General features: G+C 50.4%; 1 protein-coding gene across 1 annotated transcript in view; it reads right to left on the reverse strand.

The window, feature by feature from the left end:
• Positions 1-1,470: 1,470 nt before the first annotated feature.
• Positions 1,471-18,953, reverse strand: part of LOC144719160 (clavesin-2-like) — a 33,473-nt gene continuing 15,990 nt past the window's right edge. Inside the window, exons 3-5 of the mRNA XM_078595031.1 lie at positions 16,993-17,103; positions 12,457-12,752; positions 1,471-5,130 (exon numbers count right to left, since the gene is read on the reverse strand). Coding sequence (XP_078451157.1) covers positions 5,046-5,130; positions 12,457-12,752; positions 16,993-17,103 — 492 coding nt within the window. The 3' untranslated portion in view covers positions 1,471-5,045. The remainder of the gene's footprint in view (positions 5,131-12,456; positions 12,753-16,992; positions 17,104-18,953) is intronic.

The raw sequence follows: 18,953 nt of genomic DNA on the forward strand, positions 1-18,953 counted from the left end.
CGCCATGAGACGCGAATCGCAACATGTCAGCAGCAGGAGCTCCACCGGCACACAGACTGCCAGGTGGCACGCAATTCACGAGGGGGGGGGGGCAGCTATTTGAGATGAATCCTGCAAAAAGAGAAAGATAGAGAGACACAATCTATATTCTGGGCTGGTTGAAGGCTGGAGGCAGGCGATTCTCTCTCTGTGGAGGAGATACGTTATCTTGGTTAAAAAAAAACGATGCCTTCTCATGTCCCCCACCTGGTCCACTCATCTGCATCGCACCCAAATTGACTCCAGGCAAAATTGCTTTCAAATGGACGCCCAGATTTCACTCTCAATTTCCCAACTCATCTCACTTTGTCAGAAGGCATCTAAAGAAACCGCCTAGCCACACGCTCCTTCCCTCCGATCTCATTTCGAGCTCAATCCAGGAACCGCCCAGGCCGAGCGCTCATCTCTCTAATCTCTCTATCGCTTTGTGGAACTAAAGTACTTGACGACAATCGTCATTTGAAGCGTTCGTGACGGCAGGAATCCATACTCTTTGGTTCTTTCGGTAAAGTCACGTAGGTAGTAACACAAGCGACCGTCTTCAGGGGAGAAGACGGTAGCTTGTGTTGCGATCGAAACGTCGTGATTGATCTATTAATTTGCTATCTACGTGACTTTACCGAAAGAACCAAAGAGTACTTGACAACAATTGATTTGGGTCACTACTATTATCATGGACTTTGTTGTTGTCTTAGAAGTGAACTTGAACATTACAGGGAAGGAGACTTTCTTCCTCAGTGGCTTCTGCTCATCGTGACCTCTTGCCCCTACAAACCAACGCGACCCTCCACATATCGTCACCTCAACCCACCATCGTGATTTCTGTCCAACTTTCTTTCTTCTTCTCACACATCGGTCTCCTTCCCGTTGTTGATTGTGTTAATCTGATGTCCGCACTAATTCCATGAAGAAAAATCACGGAGTAAAGTTTCCGAGTTTTAATTCTCACGCAATTCATTTGGGATGTCGTTCCTCCTCGTTACAATCAAATTCCACCTTCCCCATTGCTCTGTTATAAACGTGTTTCTTCCTTCCTTGTTATTTACATTCGGGTCCAGGGTTGTGTCCCGCCGGTCATTTCGAAGCCACGAGTTTCCGCTTCAAGACGCTGGTAACGTCCCCTTCGTGACGCTTTTCTGCGACCAAAAAAACTTGTCCAAGTACTGATTATTCTCTTGTGTGTCTCGTTGTCCTGCCTACCACAGAACTTAAAACCAATTTAACCTAAGTAAGTAGATTCATGCACACTTACAATGCTTTTAAAAAATTTACGATAACATGTCCCTCAGAAATTGGTCATAACTTTACTTTTGTTCACATTGAAGCGAATGCAATACGACTCTCCACGTCCTATTTCCAATTCATTCGTCGATTTGGAGAATCAACCAATATCTGTAAATCCACAAAGTCACGGACGAGAGAGCAGCAACGTCGTTTGCTGAAAGCCACTTTTACTGCAAGATTGTAATACTCGTCACGTGCCACTCACAACACACACGTCACCCGAAGGCAGCGTAAAATGAGATTCACCAGCAAGTATTTCAAAGACAATAAACACTTCAAACGTATTGCGGAGGGCAAACCTCTTACTTCTGAACACCCGGCCTCTCTAAAGTCGCGACATATTTACATTAGCAGCAGATGGTTATGGCAATGCGTTAAACAAAAATTAGAAAACACTTGACCACCACGTGTAGGCAAATAAAATAAAGCAACAAAACATTTAAAATATTGTTGTTGATTTTTGTTTTACCTCCGAATGTAACAGGGAGGGCGTGAAATGCCGAGCCTATCGGTGGCCCCAGGTCACGTGCCACCCCTGCCTTGCACGCGCGGGCGACTCCGCGGCACCCAATCGGAGGCCGCCCTTCGACGCCGCGTCGAGCCACGCGCCGCCACCACCCGCATCCGACGGGAGGGACCGCGTGCAACGGGTTCCGTCACTCACGACGATTTCAACGGAAGAATCAAACCCTCTTCGGGCCCCGTCTGCACCGATTCTCTCGTGCCCGCCCTGTCGCCGTCCGTTCGGGCCAGCTCGCCCGAAAACTGGACAAAGACACGGGGTCAAAGGGCGCCGTGCGGCTCGCTGCCCGTGCCAGGAGCCGTCTCATCCCCAGCCCCCACCCCTGTGACGTCACAGCGCCGTGGGGAGGCACCAGTGGCGTGCAACGTGATGCCACGGTCCTCGTCCACCTCGAGATTCTGATGACGATTCTCTCATCCCAGAACCGCCCGTCTCGTCTGTACCATCTCGTTTGTATTGTGTTGCTCGTTTGTACCGTCTCGTTTGTATTGTCTTGATCGTTTGTACCGTCTCGTTTGTTTTGTCTTGATCGTTTGTACCGTCTCGTTTGTTTTGTCTTGCTCGTTTGTACCGTCTCGTTTGTATTGTCTTGATCGTTTGTACCGTCTCGTTTGTTTTGTCTTGATCGTTTGTACCGTCTCGTTTGTATTGTCTTGCTCGTTTGTACCGTCTCGTTTGTATTGTCTTGCTCGTTTGTACCGTCTCGTTTGTATTGTCTTGCTCGTTTGTACCGTCTCGTTTGTTTTGTCTTGATCGTTTGTACCGTCTCGTTTGTTTTTTCTTGATCGTTTGTACCGTCTCGTTTGTATTGTGTTGCTCGTTTGTACCGTCTCGTTTGTTTTGTCTTGATCGTTTGTACCGTCTCGTTTGTTTTGTCTTGCTCGTTTGTACCGTCTCGTTTGCTTTGTCTTGATCGTTTGTACCGTCTCGTTTGTTTTGTCTTGCTCGTTTGTACCGTCTCGTTTGTTTTGTCTTGCTCGTTTGTACCGTCTCGTTTGTTTTGTCTTGATCGTTTGTACCGTCTCGTTTGTTTTGTCTTGCTCGTTTGTACCGTCTCGTTTGTTTTGTCTTGATCGTTTGTACCGTCTCGTTTGTTTTGTCTTGCTCGTTTGTACCGTCTCGTTTGTTTTGTCTTGATCGTTTGTACCGTCTCGTTTGTTTTGTCTTGCTCGTTTGTACCGTCTCGTTTGTTTTGTCTTGCTCGTTTGTACCGTCTCGTTTGTATTGTCTTGCTCGTTTGTACCGTCTCGTTTGTATTGTCTTGATCGTTTGTACCGTCTCGTTTGTTTTGTCTTGATCGTTTGTACCGTCTCGTTTGTTTTGTCTTGCTCGTTTGTACCGTCTCGTTTGTTTTGTCTTGATCGTTTGTACCGTCTCGTTTGTTTTGTCTTGCTCGTTTGTACCGTCTCGTTTGTTTTGTCTTGATCGTTTGTACCGTCTCGTTTGTTTTGTCTTGCTCGTTTGTACCGTCTCGTTTGTTTTGTCTTGATCGTTTGTACCGTCTCGTTTGTTTTGTCTTGCTTGTTTGTACCGTCTCGTTTGTATTGTCTTGATCGTTTGTACCGTCTCGTTTGTATTGTCTTGATCGTTTGTACCATCTCGTTTGTTTTGTCTTGCTCGTTTGTACCGTCTCGTTTGTTTTGTCTTGATCGTTTGTACCGTCTCGTTTGTATTGTCTTGATCGTTTGTACCGTCTCGTTTGTATTGTCTTGATCGTTTGTACCATCTCGTTTGTTTTGTCTTGCTCGTTTGTACCGTCTCGTTTGTTTTGTCTTGATCGTTTGTACCGTCTCGTTTGTTTTGTCTTGATCGTTTGTACCGTCTCGTTTGTATTGTCTTGATCGTTTGTACCGTCTCGTTTGTATTGTCTTGATCGTTTGTACCATCTCGTTTGTTTTGTCTTGCTCGTTTGTACCGTCTCGTTTGTATTGTCTTGATCGTTTGTACCATCTCGTTTGTTTTGTCTTGCTCGTTTGTACCGTCTCGTTTGTTTTGTCTTGATCGTTTGTACCGTCTCGTTTGTTTTGTCTTGATCGTTTGTACCGTCTCGTTTGTATTGTCTTGATTGTTTGTACCGTCTCGTTTGTTTTGTCTTGCTCGTTTGTACCGTCTCGTTTGTTTTGTCTTGATCGTTTGTACCGTCTCGTTTGTATTGTCTTGATCGTTTGTACCATCTCGTTTGTTTTGTCTTGCTCGTTTGTACCGTCTCGTTTGTTTTGTCTTGATCGTTTGTACCGTCTCGTTTGTTTTGTCTTGATCGTTTGTACCGTCTCGTTTGTATTGTCTTGCTCGTTTGAGCGGTCTCATTTGTCCCGGCTGCCTTACGCACACTGTCAGCTTTAATATAACACTCATTAATAATAACTCACGTCACCAGCATTGATGACACACCGTTGTCTTACACGCACAATTGTATGCGTGCATCAAAAGTGTAGGACTGCACCTTAAGCAATGAATCGGTGCATTGTTATACGCATGATCAGGGTGTAACGATTCATAGATTAAAATGTGTTATCTGGCCTTACATGCATTGAATCATCAGTGTAAGAATCCGATGTATGCAAATGATATGCAAATGATATGCAAAAGTTTAAACAAGCTCAATGGAGCAAACCAAAACTGTGCAAACGAGACAGAAATAGATGAGAAGCCACGATGCCGAGACGGTAAAAACAGAGACGACAAAGCGACCCTTGAATGGAAGCGTGGCTCTGGGCCGTGGCCATTCATTGCCACGTGGTGGTAGTGGGAGCGGTGAATCACTACCCTGGCGCGGAGAATGCAGAACTAGCCACGAGCGTGACGGGTGGGGAGCGCGGTTCACAGGAATCTTGCAGCAGCAGCGGCAGCAGCGGTGGCAACTGGGCAGTCTGAACCACTGCAGGAGGAGCAAAGAATACTGGCAACAACACAGGGGAACGCAATTCGCAAACACCGGACACGCGGTGAAGTCATCGCCACTGCAATTGCTCTCCCCTGCAAATGTACGAAGGTGCGTGACACCAAAAGTTATTGTAGCTCTGTTTGGTTCGTCGAGTCTCAACGTTCTTGGCAACGCTTCTCGTCGGTTAGCAGCGGCAGCAGCAGCAGCGGCATCTGCCGAGACTCCGGCCTGAGCACGGTGGTTTTGCCGTCGTTCCCGTGAGACGGCAGCGACGACGACGATGATTGGCTGTGGGTGAAGTAATTCGCCGGGCGCTCAGTCGAGGGATAAAAGCGGCTGGGTGTTGTCTTCCTCTTTGTCGACGCTTTGCAGGGTTCCACGCTCCACCACCGATTGGGACCTGCGCACAAAAAACAAAGATCCCCCTCGTAGCATAAACAGACTTTTCGGGGGCAAGCGGCGTTAGCGAGCGCCTACGAAGGACGGCTACTGCAGCCAAAGGTTTTAAAGGTTTGAGGTGGGTACAACCCAAGGGTAAGTGGGCGGGGCTAGAGATGGAATTTGCAAGTCAATGTAAGATCGCAGAGCGAGGCATACCTCGGCTAATCCGAGGGGGGAGGGAAGGGAGCGGGAGGGGGCTGCCATAACGGGCGAGAGGGTGGGGGTGAAATTCAAAGAGGGAACAGGGTGAGAGAGAGACAAAGAAAAAGATCAAACTTATCAAAATTAGAAATGTAATGCAACTCAGAGAGTCGGCCAACAACAGTTTTTTTTCATCTTCACCTGAGGACGATTGCTTGTGTTGCAATCGAAACGTAGTGATCCATTAGTTATTTTTCTATCTACGTGCCTTTACCGAAATAACCAAACAGTATGAATTCCAGCAGTCGTGAAAGCTTAAAATCATGATTGAATGTTGTTAAGTTGTTGTTGCTGTTGTTTATGCTTTTGCCCCACCGCCAAACGCGGTATTTCCCGACAGAATGGTTGCTTGGGCAGGCGTAGCTAACGTTAATATTCGTGCGTTCGCGCCCATCTGTAAGCGCTCGTCCTTAATGATTGCGTGAACGCGTTGCGTGAGCTCTGTCCGTCACGCGCAGACATCCGTCTCTCCCCCGTGCCACGGTACGCTTACGCCTGCAGCAAACGCTGCTTTCTGCTATTAAAAAGCGGGAAACGCACGTCGGACAAAATCTAAAATATCAGCACGTTTCCCATTATGCCTGCCTTAACATTCTTACTTGAAGATTTCAAAACCTACTGACAGCTAAGGTCAGCAAATTCCTTTAAACGTCCGCATGACTGGAGCCAGCTCATGCGTGTCCACGCCTTGCGAGGTTTTTGCATAACCACCTGGGATGACGTGTGGTTAAGAAACGCGGACGATACCGAAGATAATTAAGCGAAGGCTGAAAGGTGCATACACAGCGAGGAGCTTGGGGGAGAGGTGCGAACTTGGAATCACGCGGAGACCAGTGGATTGGAAAATGTGCGAGAGAGACGACGCAAATTTTATCGACTGTTATGGAAAGCAAAGTGGGCTTGTGCCGGGCGGGTCGCTGCGTGGCCGAGACTCTCGACGGGAATGCGTCCAGAGGAGGGGACGCGCCGCAGAGGATGGCCACTGCAGAGACGAGCGATGAAGTCAGCCCATTGTCGAGGGAGTAGATGGGTTATTTATCTATTTTGGTAGGTATCTTAGATCATCTATAGATGTGGAAAATCTCATTTGTAACGGTGCCGCGTAAGCATCAAACGGGTAATGAAATGTCTCGCAGGACACTGATGAGAGTTGGCGAATGCTTGAGGAAGCCTTCATCCACGAGTGGATTGAACATGGCTGATGATGATGATGGCTGTGTGTGATCTTGTGGGTGCAGTCGCAGCAACCTATGCAGATCCGCTGTGTGCAACTGGAAGGGCATCCACACGAGCTGCTGCTGCTGCTGCTGCTGCTACAGTTGCTGCTGCTACAGCTACTGCTGCTACAGCTGCTGCTGCTGCTACAGCTGCTGCTGCTACTGCTGCTACAGCTGCTGCTGCTACAGCTGCTGCTGCTGCTGCTACAGCTGCTGCTGCTGCTGCAGCTGCTGCAGCTGCTGCAGCTGCTGCAGCTGCTGCAGCTGTAGCAGCTGCTGCTATTGCTGTGTTGGTGGTGGCGAGAGGCGTAAACGCGAGCCATTGGGCCAGGGGCAGCTCACGGCGTGTCGGCGAGAGGCCCGCTCGCTGCCGCCGCCGGGCGGCATCCCACACTCATTGAGTGGCCGTTTGAACGCACAGAGCAACACGTGCGTCACGCTTAAGAATAAACGCGCGACTACGTTGGTGTGGTATTCTCCATACCTCACGGTATCTGGAAAGCATTTTAAAAATAACATATTTGCTTAACTCAGCCGGGTGGCTCAGCGGTAGAGCCAGCCGCTCGCAATCGGTAGGTTGTGAGTCCACATATTGGTGGGGGGTCAACTCAGCTCATCATCCCTCGTGGATCGATAAAATACCTACCACTTTGCAATCATTTTTAGAGTTTATTTTCTTCAAACAGGCGAGCACTGAAACAACCAGGATAGTCTCACGTGCGATAGTGACCTGAATGACTTGCAAGAGTGAACTGGAAGTCAACAGTGGCTGTTGTATGGATATACTCGCCCCTGTCAAAGGAACATGGAATTTATACCACAGGCTTAGGGCTGTAAATTGTAGATGGTCACTGCCTCAATGCTTATTTGAGTGGAAGGTGGTCACTGTTGACTCAATACGCAGAAATGAGTTGTCGATTAACTGTTGGATAAAGGGCACCACAAGTCCACGGTGAGGATGCTGATTGAATGTGCGTCTGGGTTACTTGACCATACTTCACCACGCCGGTCAGCGCGGATTGGTGCATGAAGACTGGAAGCACGGATGAAGCGCACAGAAGTACAGTCCAACAATGTATTTGTTATTCCCTCTGCCGTCCACAATGTACCAAATATATACCCCCGTTGGGCGCTGGGTATATATATTCGTGACAGCGGGGTCCCGGGTCTCCTTCGTAAAGGCGATCATAAATCTCAATGTGCTGCCACATGCGGTAAAAAAAAAACGGACGCCGCTCTGAGTTATAACATTCATTGCTGCGCGTCTTGTGCTGCCAGAATAAGACTGCACGTGAATGCACAAGCAGCTTATTAACAGCTTCTTTAATAATAATAATGAAGCTCCGAGAAAAGACGCCAGGATTTTTTTTAAACCTAACTACTCTGCTTGATGACATCGCTCGATTGCTTCAGGCCACGCCAGCTCTGGTTAAAGGGTTGACGAAGCGCACGGTGGCTGCGCGTTGAAGCTTCAGGGTTGTCGGATTCATTCCCCCGGCGGCTGCGTTTGCCACCGGCCCGGGCTGTCATTTAAACCGCACCTCAAATTAGAAAATCCATTCCTGCCCTGCAAGTTTCTTACAGGTGAAGTGGCATCGTGGGATGCCATCATGGGATGCCACTGCATGATGCGTGAGCCGGGCTGTGTGTATAGGGGGCGAGAGTGCCAGGCGTGGTGGAAGGGTTCACAGGGGGCCGTGACACTCTGTATGAACCCGGAGGCCTGGTAACCGGAGCTACCGGCCCGGGGCCCCCAAAGAGGGGGCTGGGGGACCACGGGGCCAGGTCCCTCTCGAAGGCTCGAGAAGGGAGGCGTGGCTTAGGGGCGGAGTAAGCCCCGGGACTGACTATATAAGCCGGACCCCTGAACGGGTCCGGCTGCTGTTGCACACCTGAAGACCTGAAGAGAAGCCCCGAAGACAAGACCCGGACCTGAGTCGGGGTCCGGTCTCTGGTAGCCTCCCCAGTTGTGTGAGGGCCTCGTCAGCCCGGAGGGACATCCTGCTTAGGTTACCTGGTGGAAGGGGCAGATACCCCTTTGTGTTAGGGCTTTTGTTATTGTTATGATAAACGTGTTGCCTCCAGAGAAGTCTCTCTCCCTCTCCATTTGTACCCACTACACAGGTATGGGACATTTATTTTAATAATTGAAAAATAACAGTGAGGAATAAAAGTTTTGAAACACCTCCAGTAGCAAACGTTCAAAAACAAGAGTTCATCCCTTGGTAAGTGCACATAAATGACGTCAAGGTGATTTTCTGCTCAAATGCAGAAATGCCCGTCTCCTGTTCACAGATCTGAGCCAGTGGTGGAAATTCCACATGCCTATGGCGGGGGTGAGTCTATCTACAGGACAACCACTGTTGACTTACCAGACATCTGTAAAAAAAGAGCTTCATAGATAATCGGATTCTTCCAGCATAAATAAAGATTCTGATTCTGACTTTCTCACAAAGTGGTACTGATTTTATTGACCACAAAGTGTTGATGGGTCGAGTCAAGCTCCCCTCCCCCAATCAGGATCTGAACTCCGCAACTTTGTGAGCCGCTCACTCCACCGCTGAGCCACCTGCCCGGTTTAAAGGGACAATGCGACACTAAACACTCTGCACCAAGGCAGGGTGACATATATGTACGCACAGTGCCTGCCAATTTGAATGCAATATCAACATTTAACACGATCTTTTTTGTGCAGTCATCGGTGACCGAGCCCAGATCATCACCTCGCTACAATTAAGAGCCCGGTTTAAAGACAGGAAGCTTGCCTAGATTCGAACTAAGAATCTCAGCATTGCCAGCTTGGCAGACTGACCTGGCAAACTGCAACGACATCTTGTGAACTTGCAGATTAAGTGCAAAATATGTGCAAAACATCGAGGAACATTTGAAATCAATGCTGCAACAAACCAAAAAACCTTTCTAACATTAACGTTGCTGGTGCAGGACGTGTTGTCATTAACGGAGTAAATGGAGTGTGCAACACATTTATGCACAAATGTATCGAAGATAATAAAAAAAAAATGACTTTGCTTAACTGTCCCTCGCTCAAGAATTGCGGCACTGACAGACGGAACCGCGGACGTGGGCCATGACACATTGAGTCGAGTAAGGACCTCGTAATTACGACGCGTTTTATTTTTTGCGGTTGTTCGTGTTAACAAAGAGTTTCATCCGGAAACAGTTAATGACATTTCCAATCGCTTGCCAAGCCAAAAGTGCACGCTGTGATGCGATTGTACATTCTGCTGCGTCTGGGCTCATTTGCTCCGAATCTTTTAACCTTGAAACCGACGCAGATTGCAGGATTTGGCTCATCAGCCCAGGATTGAAAAGCAGCAGGCAAAACACAAACTAGCGTTCCGAAAGCAGGTAAGTGCCCATAATCGCGTAAAATAAAGTAAAATGGTAATGCTCATCTGATGAGATGCGAATATGAAGTACGTAATGGAAGTATAGAGTTCTAGATAGCACCCTTCAGACAGCGTTTGGCCTACTATTCCAAGATAACCAGATGTCCTTTGAAAGAGTGAGGCTTTTTTTCGTGCAACGCGAATGTTCTCACCGTTACACTGCAATGGCATCCCCGACGTGATTGCAATTTAAGGTCTGCGGGTTAGGTCACGTGATCCAGAAACCAGTTGAGGTGCCTTTATAATGCAGCATGACATGATACAATTAAATAGTCAAGTCTGGCCTCAACTCGTGAAGGGGGGGAGGTGGGAGGGTGGCGAGGTGGGGGTGGGGTGTGAGGATAATTTGAAGCCTAAATTCGTAAAAGATTAACCCAGCTAAGCTGCAGTGAGAATATTAAACAAATGCGTGGCGAATGTCAACGTCATCCAACAAATTTCAATCAGTTTAACAATTTCGCTAACCAACGTGGGTAGTTTGTTTGCTGTGTTCCGTCGCATCTGTCGGGAGGCTTCTATAAATGGTTCCACTTAAAAAATATTCTTCGATTTAAATTAAACTGTTCTTCTAGCTTGATAATGTATCGTTCGCTTTAACAAAATCTAAAGTAAAGTTACAAAACCAAGTGGAACTTTTTTTTTCTCCCACATTTTGAATTGGTTTTGGCCACTGCGATTCACATGGATATGGCATTCAACCCTGGCCAATTTGCAGCAAGGGACAATTTTTTAACATCTGGTGTTGCTCGCTGGCTGTATGTTGGACGTATGTTCTACGCATGTAACACGTATGTTGAACGTCTTTCGCACCATATGTAACCAACCGTCCTAATCGAGAAAGTGAAAATATAGAAAATAATAGCTTAATCACCTTTTGAATAGTTTTTTTTTTTACCACAGGTAATCATCATTATCATAATCATCTCCACATTATAATTATAATCAATAACGGCAGCAGCAATGACGTGCCCATATGCACTGTGGTTCACAGGCATCTTCCCTGCCTCAGCGACTGGGCATGCAGCCCTGACCGATTTGCAGCAAGGGACAATTTACCAACATCTGGCAATCATCACCGAAATAAACAATTGTTTACACAATCAGTTTACGCCGCACGTACGCACCCACCCACTCAGCCACTCACCCATGCACACCCACCCACGCACTCGCCCACCCACACACGCACCCACCCACGCACCCGCCCACCCGCCCACGGACCCGCCCACACACCCGCCCACCCGCCCACGCACCCACCCACGCACCCACCCACCCACGCACCCACCCACAGGTCGGTTGGTGAGCACAACAAACAGCATACAAAATGCGGGTTTGAAACAACACCCATTTGAAAAAGATGAAAAACGAAAGCATTAATTGACCACTTAAAAGGGTTGGAGCGCGTGCGCCTCCGCGATGGCGTGCAGAGAAGAAAGCGACGGGCGGAGGATGCAAGGGAAGCTGAATGATCCGGGATAACGGTGCCTGGTGACCAAGCCACCTGCAGTGCGCGTTCGACCTCTCACATCTCGGAATCTAAACGGGGTTGAGCCTCAACAGTGCACGGATGGCCTTGTCGTCACGTTATAGGTTACATGGGCTACTACGTGGCAGGCAGCAGGGGGCACAGCAGTACAATCCCATTGTTGCGCTGCACTTCTGTAGACCAACAAACAACCCCTACGAATGGCATGGGGAGGCCGTCACCCAACTGTGGATTACAAAACGGGCGTCATTTTTATGTTGCTAATGTGATTTACATTCAGGTCGAGCATCTGCAATAGCTGTCAGCAATGCATCGGCATGCGATGATTCATTCCCCCAGCGGTTCAATGAATTGTCACAACTTGGGCTCTGAAATCAATTCAAGAATTGATTACACGTGTCATTTTCATAGTCTCATTTTGCATCTTAGTTTTCTTCCTCGTCGCCCCCCCCCTCCCCCGGGGACTCCGCTGCTGCATTGCGTGGACGTTGCGTGGACGTTCAGTGGACGTCGTCGGCGGTGCGGAGACCCCCCCCACCCCACTTCTCCCTCCTGGCTCCAGCCCCCACCGCCCCCCACTTTGTCTTCCCAATGCAATGATGCCTCATTACTTCTCAGCCTCCCCAGCTTTATGTTACCCCCCCCCCCCCCCGCAGCTACGACCAGGCCTATCCTAACCCCTCCTTATGAATCTCTCTTGTTTTACTGCATCATAACTACACCACCGCTTACAATAACCTAATTCTTCGTTACAAATTATGATCATGCTATGTACAATTTTATGGTCGCTGTAAAGCGCCTTGGTAAAGGCGCTACACGGATCTCGTTAAGCTAAGATAGGACCCTGCATTCACCTAAATGTAATTCATCAGAAATGTTAACCGCAAACAGAAATGCGTCGATGCGCGGCATTCACGCGCGCCAATTGCAGTCGACGCGATCGGCGATCGTCACCCGAGCGCAAAAGAACCGACCGTTTGATGTGGCGCTGCGAGCAACATCCGCCGTCTTCTTGCTCCTCAGCAGCGCCGGGCCGGCCCACGATCAGCAGGCCGCCGCCGCCGCCACCGCCGTCACCGCCGCCGCCGTCGAGCGTGGCGTGTGGCGCGCCGGCCCCTTCCGCGTCGTTGTCGTCGTAGCCGGGGCCCAGCAGCGCGCGTGCCCACGTCGCCATGTCGTAGGGGGGCAGGTTCCCGCCGAACTCCGAGGGCAGGATCTCGGGGTGCAGGAGCTGGTGCAGGCTCGTCAGGTTGTTCCCGTGCAGGAAAATCTGCGCGGCGAAAACCGTTTGTTTGACGTTAAGCCGCGGGCGCACGTTCACGCGGCTTCGCTTCTCCGTCGATGTTTTATCCACAAGAAGGCGAGATGGATGCGGCGTGCCGAAAATAGTTCCCAGAACAGCGTCCCCAAATATTGCCGTCCGAACCTAAGCACCGACTTCCAAACCACCGTCTACGACCCATGGGCCAAAACCGACCCCGCGACATCACTCGGACTTATTCCTCTCAGCAGCAGCAGCAGCCAGCTGCGGCGTTCAAACGAATCCACTTCATTATTCCACGTGTGAGTAAGTCAGGCTTGACTACGCGAACGTTGTGGAATAATTGAGCGAGCGGCCTCGGTCACACCTTGCAGGCCACGTGGTGGCGTGTGGGGGGGGGGGGTCAGCGAGCGTGTGCGTCTGGGTAGACGTTGGGGACACGAGCGTTGTCATGCCCATGCGCTCCACCTCGCCAGACTTCATACACTCAGTTTAACAACACGTAGGCGACAATGTACGCGATCTAACCCAAAACAACTCTTTTCATCCATTTATTCATCGGGCACAGTCAGCTAAGGACCGTTTGCGCCAAACGCGTGACGTCTTGCGACGGCATTCGCATGAACTGCTCTTGGCTGCCATACACCGGCGTCTCGATTTATTTGTTTGATCCACGGATCACGGGGTGGGAGGTTGGGGGCGACGGGGGGGGGGGGCGCAGTTCCTTTGAGGGTTGCAGTCCATTTCGAACGTCGACCGTCAACTGAAGAGACATCCTTCACACCCACCTCCCGATTTCATCGCTCTCCCAGCTCACTCATGGAGCGCTCGTCTCAATGCATCTCGATCCTAGCTCTCATTTTTCTCATAGTTCTTATGAATACATCTCTCTTTCCTCTCTCTCTCTATACAGTTATTCAACGCCAGTGGCCCGTGGCTCTAAGCGTGATGCTCACTCCAGCTCTCAACACGGAGTGGCTAGCACGCACCTGGCGGCGTGCACGTGACGGGCACGTCAGCCGCTCCGGGCGCCGCGACGCGCTTGCTCGTCGCCCTGCCGCTCGAGCCGCTCGAGTCGCGAGAGTCGCGAGAGTCGCGAGAGTCGCGAGAGTCGCGAGAGTCGCGAGAGCCGCGAGAGCCGCGAGAGTCGCGAGAGTCGCGAGAGTCGCGAGAGTCGCGAGAGTCGCGAGAGTCGCGAGAGCCGCGAGAGTCGCGAGAGTCGCGAGAGTCGCGAGAGTCGCGCACGCACCGCGACACTCGCCTGCGACGCGTCGCGCGCGTGCCAAGCACGTGGTGGCACACCAAGAGTGAATCTTGATTTAAAGCTTTCGTGACTGCAGGAATTCACGCTCTTTGGGTCATTCGGTCAAGTCACGTAAACAGAAATAATAGAGGAGAGCTCCTCTCTCTCGCCTGAAGACGTTTGCTTGCGTTGCGATCGCAACGTCGTGATCTATTATTTATATTAACGTGACTTGACTGAATGACCCAAAGAGTACACCAAGAATGGTTACTCGCGTCGGGGCACACACCTCGACGTGTTGTCCCCCCACGCATCTGGGTTTACTCTCGGCACAGTACTCACATTGCAGCCAACAGGCAAAAGAGTACAAATCAGGAATTAGCCACGCACGCATAAGATGCCGATTCTTGAAACTCATTGCTGCTTCCGGGGATAAACAAAGTCTATTCTGTCATTATTTTTTTCTTAACCTCTCTGACTAATGAGCAGAGAGCTTTCGTCCCTCGTGGCTTTAAATAGGGCTTAATAAGCACCTATCAGATGATGCATTTAAGGTGTATCAAGGTCACTCGGAGGAAGAGAGTTTTGAAATCATCTTAACGAGATCTTCCAATTTACATCACGTTCCCGCGCGTTGTTTTTTTCTCTCGCGTTAATTTTACCTCTCGTTAATTCTCTCCCGTGACCTTGAGGATGCTCGGCGCGCCGCGCGTGATGCACGAGTGGCATCGCAAAGTCATAATTTCTGAATTATTACTCTAAGTGGCATCTGCTCCAATCCATCACGGAGCTTATTGCATTGTCTGCGCCATCGTCAATTAACTTTTGCTGTTTTGGGGGGGTGGGGACGAGGGAAGCTTTCCCCCCCAATTAAACGCAAATGCGGTCGCCGAAGTGATTTATGCACCGAGTCCCACGTCGTTGCACGCGCGGGGGTTCGGCACCCACGTGCGGACAGCAGCCGAACGCGGCCGTGACAGCAACAGAGCTGCTGCTGCTGCTGCCCAGTGAACCGTTCACCAAAGCGCCGCGTTATCAAGCCGCCCCGGCAATTTGGCGACACAGCAGGATCCTCAGGCAGCTGACCTATGGCCAATTGAAGCATCGATGTAAGCACGGTTATTCGCCTCGCTTGTAAGGCAAGGGGGGGGGAGTGAACCTTGTTAAGACGGGAGCGGCGGTGGAGCGGCGAGCGCACTGCGCGATGAATCTGGCAGCCCGAGTTTGATTTTCGACTGTCGACAATGTCAGCGGTGAGTGATGTTCTAGGGCGATGTCTCCCCGTCACCGAGCCGCGCTCACTATGGACAAACAATCCCTGCGTGGTGAAGCCTTCACCCAGTAGTCGACTGACAAGCAGCTAAACGTGAGTTTTAGGATTCTTCGTCATAGTTTAACAGTGGAGAATTTGCGAGGGCTGTATGGGTCACCGGTCTGAGGCTGTATAGTCGAGAAGCCGCTCACGTATCGTGGTAACGTTTGAGCCTGGAACCCGAGCCGTGTCGGTTTAACACCCTGGTGGGGACAGTGCCTGCCCAGCCTCCCCGTAGGTCTGGGACGATGCAGAGATTCGCACCTTCGACTCGCACGGTTGGCTACGTACGGTGCGAAAGAAGTCCAGCATACATCACGTCGATGTTTAGGCCCACGTGCTGTATCCTGGTGTATAATCCAGTGAGCATTTCAAACAGCGAGGGAGGTGAAGAAGCACTACGTTCTGGAATGAAGATCAGTAAAGGGTAATCGAAAAAGTAAAATTACACACATCTCCCAAACTTTATCGAGTGAGCCTCACCTGCTGACAGGCAATTATATTATTTAGTAAATTTTTTTGTTAAATGCCATCTGTGACAACAACAAAAACCGAGACGACCAGAGGGAGACACTGCTCGCGATTCTAACAGCCCCGCCAACTCGCCCACACGCGCCCCACCGCAAGCTCCGTCTTAAAGCCGAAATAAAAAAAACCGACCCGCGGTACCCCGCGCGGCAATCCCGTCCCAAGCGTCACGGAGCACGCAGGCGCACGTGGCCACTCGTCGCGTTCTGGTTCCATTTCGAACTAACGCCGTCGGCCACGCGGTACAAATGACCGGGACTGATGTTTGTCACTCTTGTTGCTGCTGCTGCAGCGTGCACATCAAGGGACGGCTTAAACAAGACGCGGGCTGAGAGTCTGCCGGGCAATTCGCGCGAAACCTGCTGCGCGCAAAATGTTGCGAGCACTCTGCAACAACAACAAAAACCACAACACAGCTGCCATTTCATTTAGCGCTGAAGCGTCAGAACGCTTGAAATTTCAAAGCGTTTAACTATGTCCACGTGATGCGCACATTTGGCTGGTTGCGCTGCGGAGCGAGGGAGACGAGTCGGAGGGAGGCTTCGACGGGCAAACTCTCCTCTCCCGCCTCGCCATCGATGGTGAGACCCAGACCCAGGCGAGGCAGGCTGCCGACCCTCCTGTGCATCGTCATTTCAACCCCCGCACACAGCGCCAGCACCCTGCACCAGTGGCACCCATGGGGCGTCGAGCGAGTGTCTCTCTCTCCCTCTCATCGTCCGTGTGTGAGTGTCTGGCTCTATGGATGGAGGGGCGGAGGGTGAAGATGGGGCTGTGGGGGTGGAGGGGGGGGTTAAAATAAGGCGGGGGGGGATAGAGGGGAAGGGGCTGAGATGGGGCTGTGGGGGTGGAGTGGGGGGGGATAGAGGGGGAGGGGCTGAGCTGGGGCTGTGGGGGTGGAGTGGGGGGGATGGAGTGGGGGGGATAGAGGGGGAGGGGCTGAGATGGGGCTGTGGGGGTGGAGTGGGGGGGATGGGGGGGAGGGGCTGAAATGGGGCGGGGGGGGATAGAGGGGGAGGGGCTGAAATGGGGCGGGGTGGGGTCTGAGATGGGGCGAGGAGGGTCCGTCTCCTGTGCGGGCGGGCAAGAGACGAGCCGTGCCGGGCCGTGCCGGGCCATACCGAGACCAGGCGGGCACGGCTCGGCTCAGGTTCGCAATGACTCACCCGTTTGCGAGTCTTCTCCTTGAGGAAAGGCCGGATGACCGTGTAGAGCGCGTGGATGAACCAGGGCTGGTTCACAAAGTGGACCCCGCCGAACCGCGCCGGGAAGCTGTCCTGGGGATCACGGGGCATCAGGCAGGCGGTGGAGGAATTGGACGTGGCAGCGTGTGCAAGCGCAGTTACTTAAAATCGGCCGTGTAAATATTTCATGTTTTATTTTTTAAAACCCACTTAGGAAGGCTGGGACTGAAAGCACGTCACAAAAAACACACCATCCTCAATGGGCCTGCGGTCATTGCTTTGTAAGATATATTTGGACTACACGAAGAATGCATAGGACACTCTGTCTCTGACCGTTCGTAGCACACGAGTGTGATGGGCAGTTCAGTTCCCTATCACACCGGCTGCGCACAGATGATCACACAGCTGTAGGTGGGGGTGGGCGCAGAGCATTATACGTATTGCTGAATGGCTGTGGAGATTGAAGGTAAAGCGTGGGGTTGGGTCAAGCTTGGATGCCACGGTAGTGAAATGTTAACTACCTCGCCTGGCGAGGTCGTGGCTTCGATCCCAGCCCTGACGCCTGCTATCTATTTGGAGTTTGCATATCGCTCTCCCCGTCGTCGTGTGGATTTTTCTCCGGATCCTCGGATTTTCCCTCCGCATTTAGAAACGCGCATTTAGAATATTTGGCTGCTATATATTTCCACGTGATAAGTCACTTCATTGGGCTATCATTTGGGGCCAGGTCGCTTCTGAAAGAGAGCTGCATAGCTCAGTGGGGGCCTTACCTGGTAAATAAAACAATACGACAGTTTAAAGCCGGCCGAGGGAATAAACATCAATGTGATTTGACTGGAAAAAAATCTAATGTCGTTGTGTTTACAGTCAATATCATCATCCCACCCAATTATACAAGAAGTACACACCACACAACATATATACACACATTGCACACACTTGAATGCCACCCCAGTTCATTGGAAGTAACTTTTTTCTTCCATTTGGGACTGCGAGTACTTATGTACAATTTTAACTTCATTTGGAGCTCCTGCTGCTTGGCATGGGCACGTAATAGCATGCAATCTGTCGCACTAAATAATGAAACTTGGGCAATGTTGCCATGTGACAGCCAGGATCTGTGCGGCCAATGAGAAACGCTGCTGCAGAACTGTCTCCCTCTCTCTCCTTTCAAGTGCAAATCCCCTCGCTGCAGGCAGCCGCTCCACTCGCCTCTGCTGCGGAGAGTTGGCAAGGGACTTCAAAGATGAGTTGGTGGAGAGAGAAACAAACACATTCACTGGAGAAGAGTGAACGCAAAATGCCTTTATCTCTTTGGAACATACATTCGGGCATTTAATATAAAACATTTAAAGTTACAGCGCATTTCGGATGAATTTTGGTAGTCCAATAATTGCAGCAGTTTGCTTTTAATGTATTTTTTAAGAACACAATGTTCACGTGAAATGAAAACAAGATATTGATTGGGCATTCGTTCAAGGTAATATTTTCAAGGGATGTGGTTAATGTACTTGGCACTTCTCAACCCGACCTGTGTAACTTCATCTGAGCTGGGACGATTGCTGCATCAGTCGGCCTGTGAGTCAACCCAGGCTTGTGTGAACCAATGCTGTGGAAGCGATGCACTCCCAAAAGGCCTTGTTGGCCGATGGGATGTGTAATCAATCACAAATCTAGATGATGATTTTTTTTTACGTGCAGAGACAGGCATAGGAAGGAATTGTATCCTCTGCTTATTTATGTTGTCACTTACATTCCCCACAATGACACTCATGATTGGTTTGTCTTTTGAATTGTATGGGACATGCAGAACTGTGAACCTTATTCGTAAGTGGCAGTATTTAGTTTTTTGCACAGTGACTCTTACCTTTCATGGACACCCAGTTACGTATCACCCTCGGGCGAATGTTCCTGCACACCTCATGTGTATATATATACACACG

Source organism: Lampetra planeri, chromosome 5 (assembly GCF_965212315.1).
Source record: "Lampetra planeri chromosome 5, kcLamPlan1.2.h2, whole genome shotgun sequence".
Lineage (NCBI taxonomy): Eukaryota > Metazoa > Chordata > Hyperoartia > Petromyzontiformes > Petromyzontidae > Lampetra > Lampetra planeri.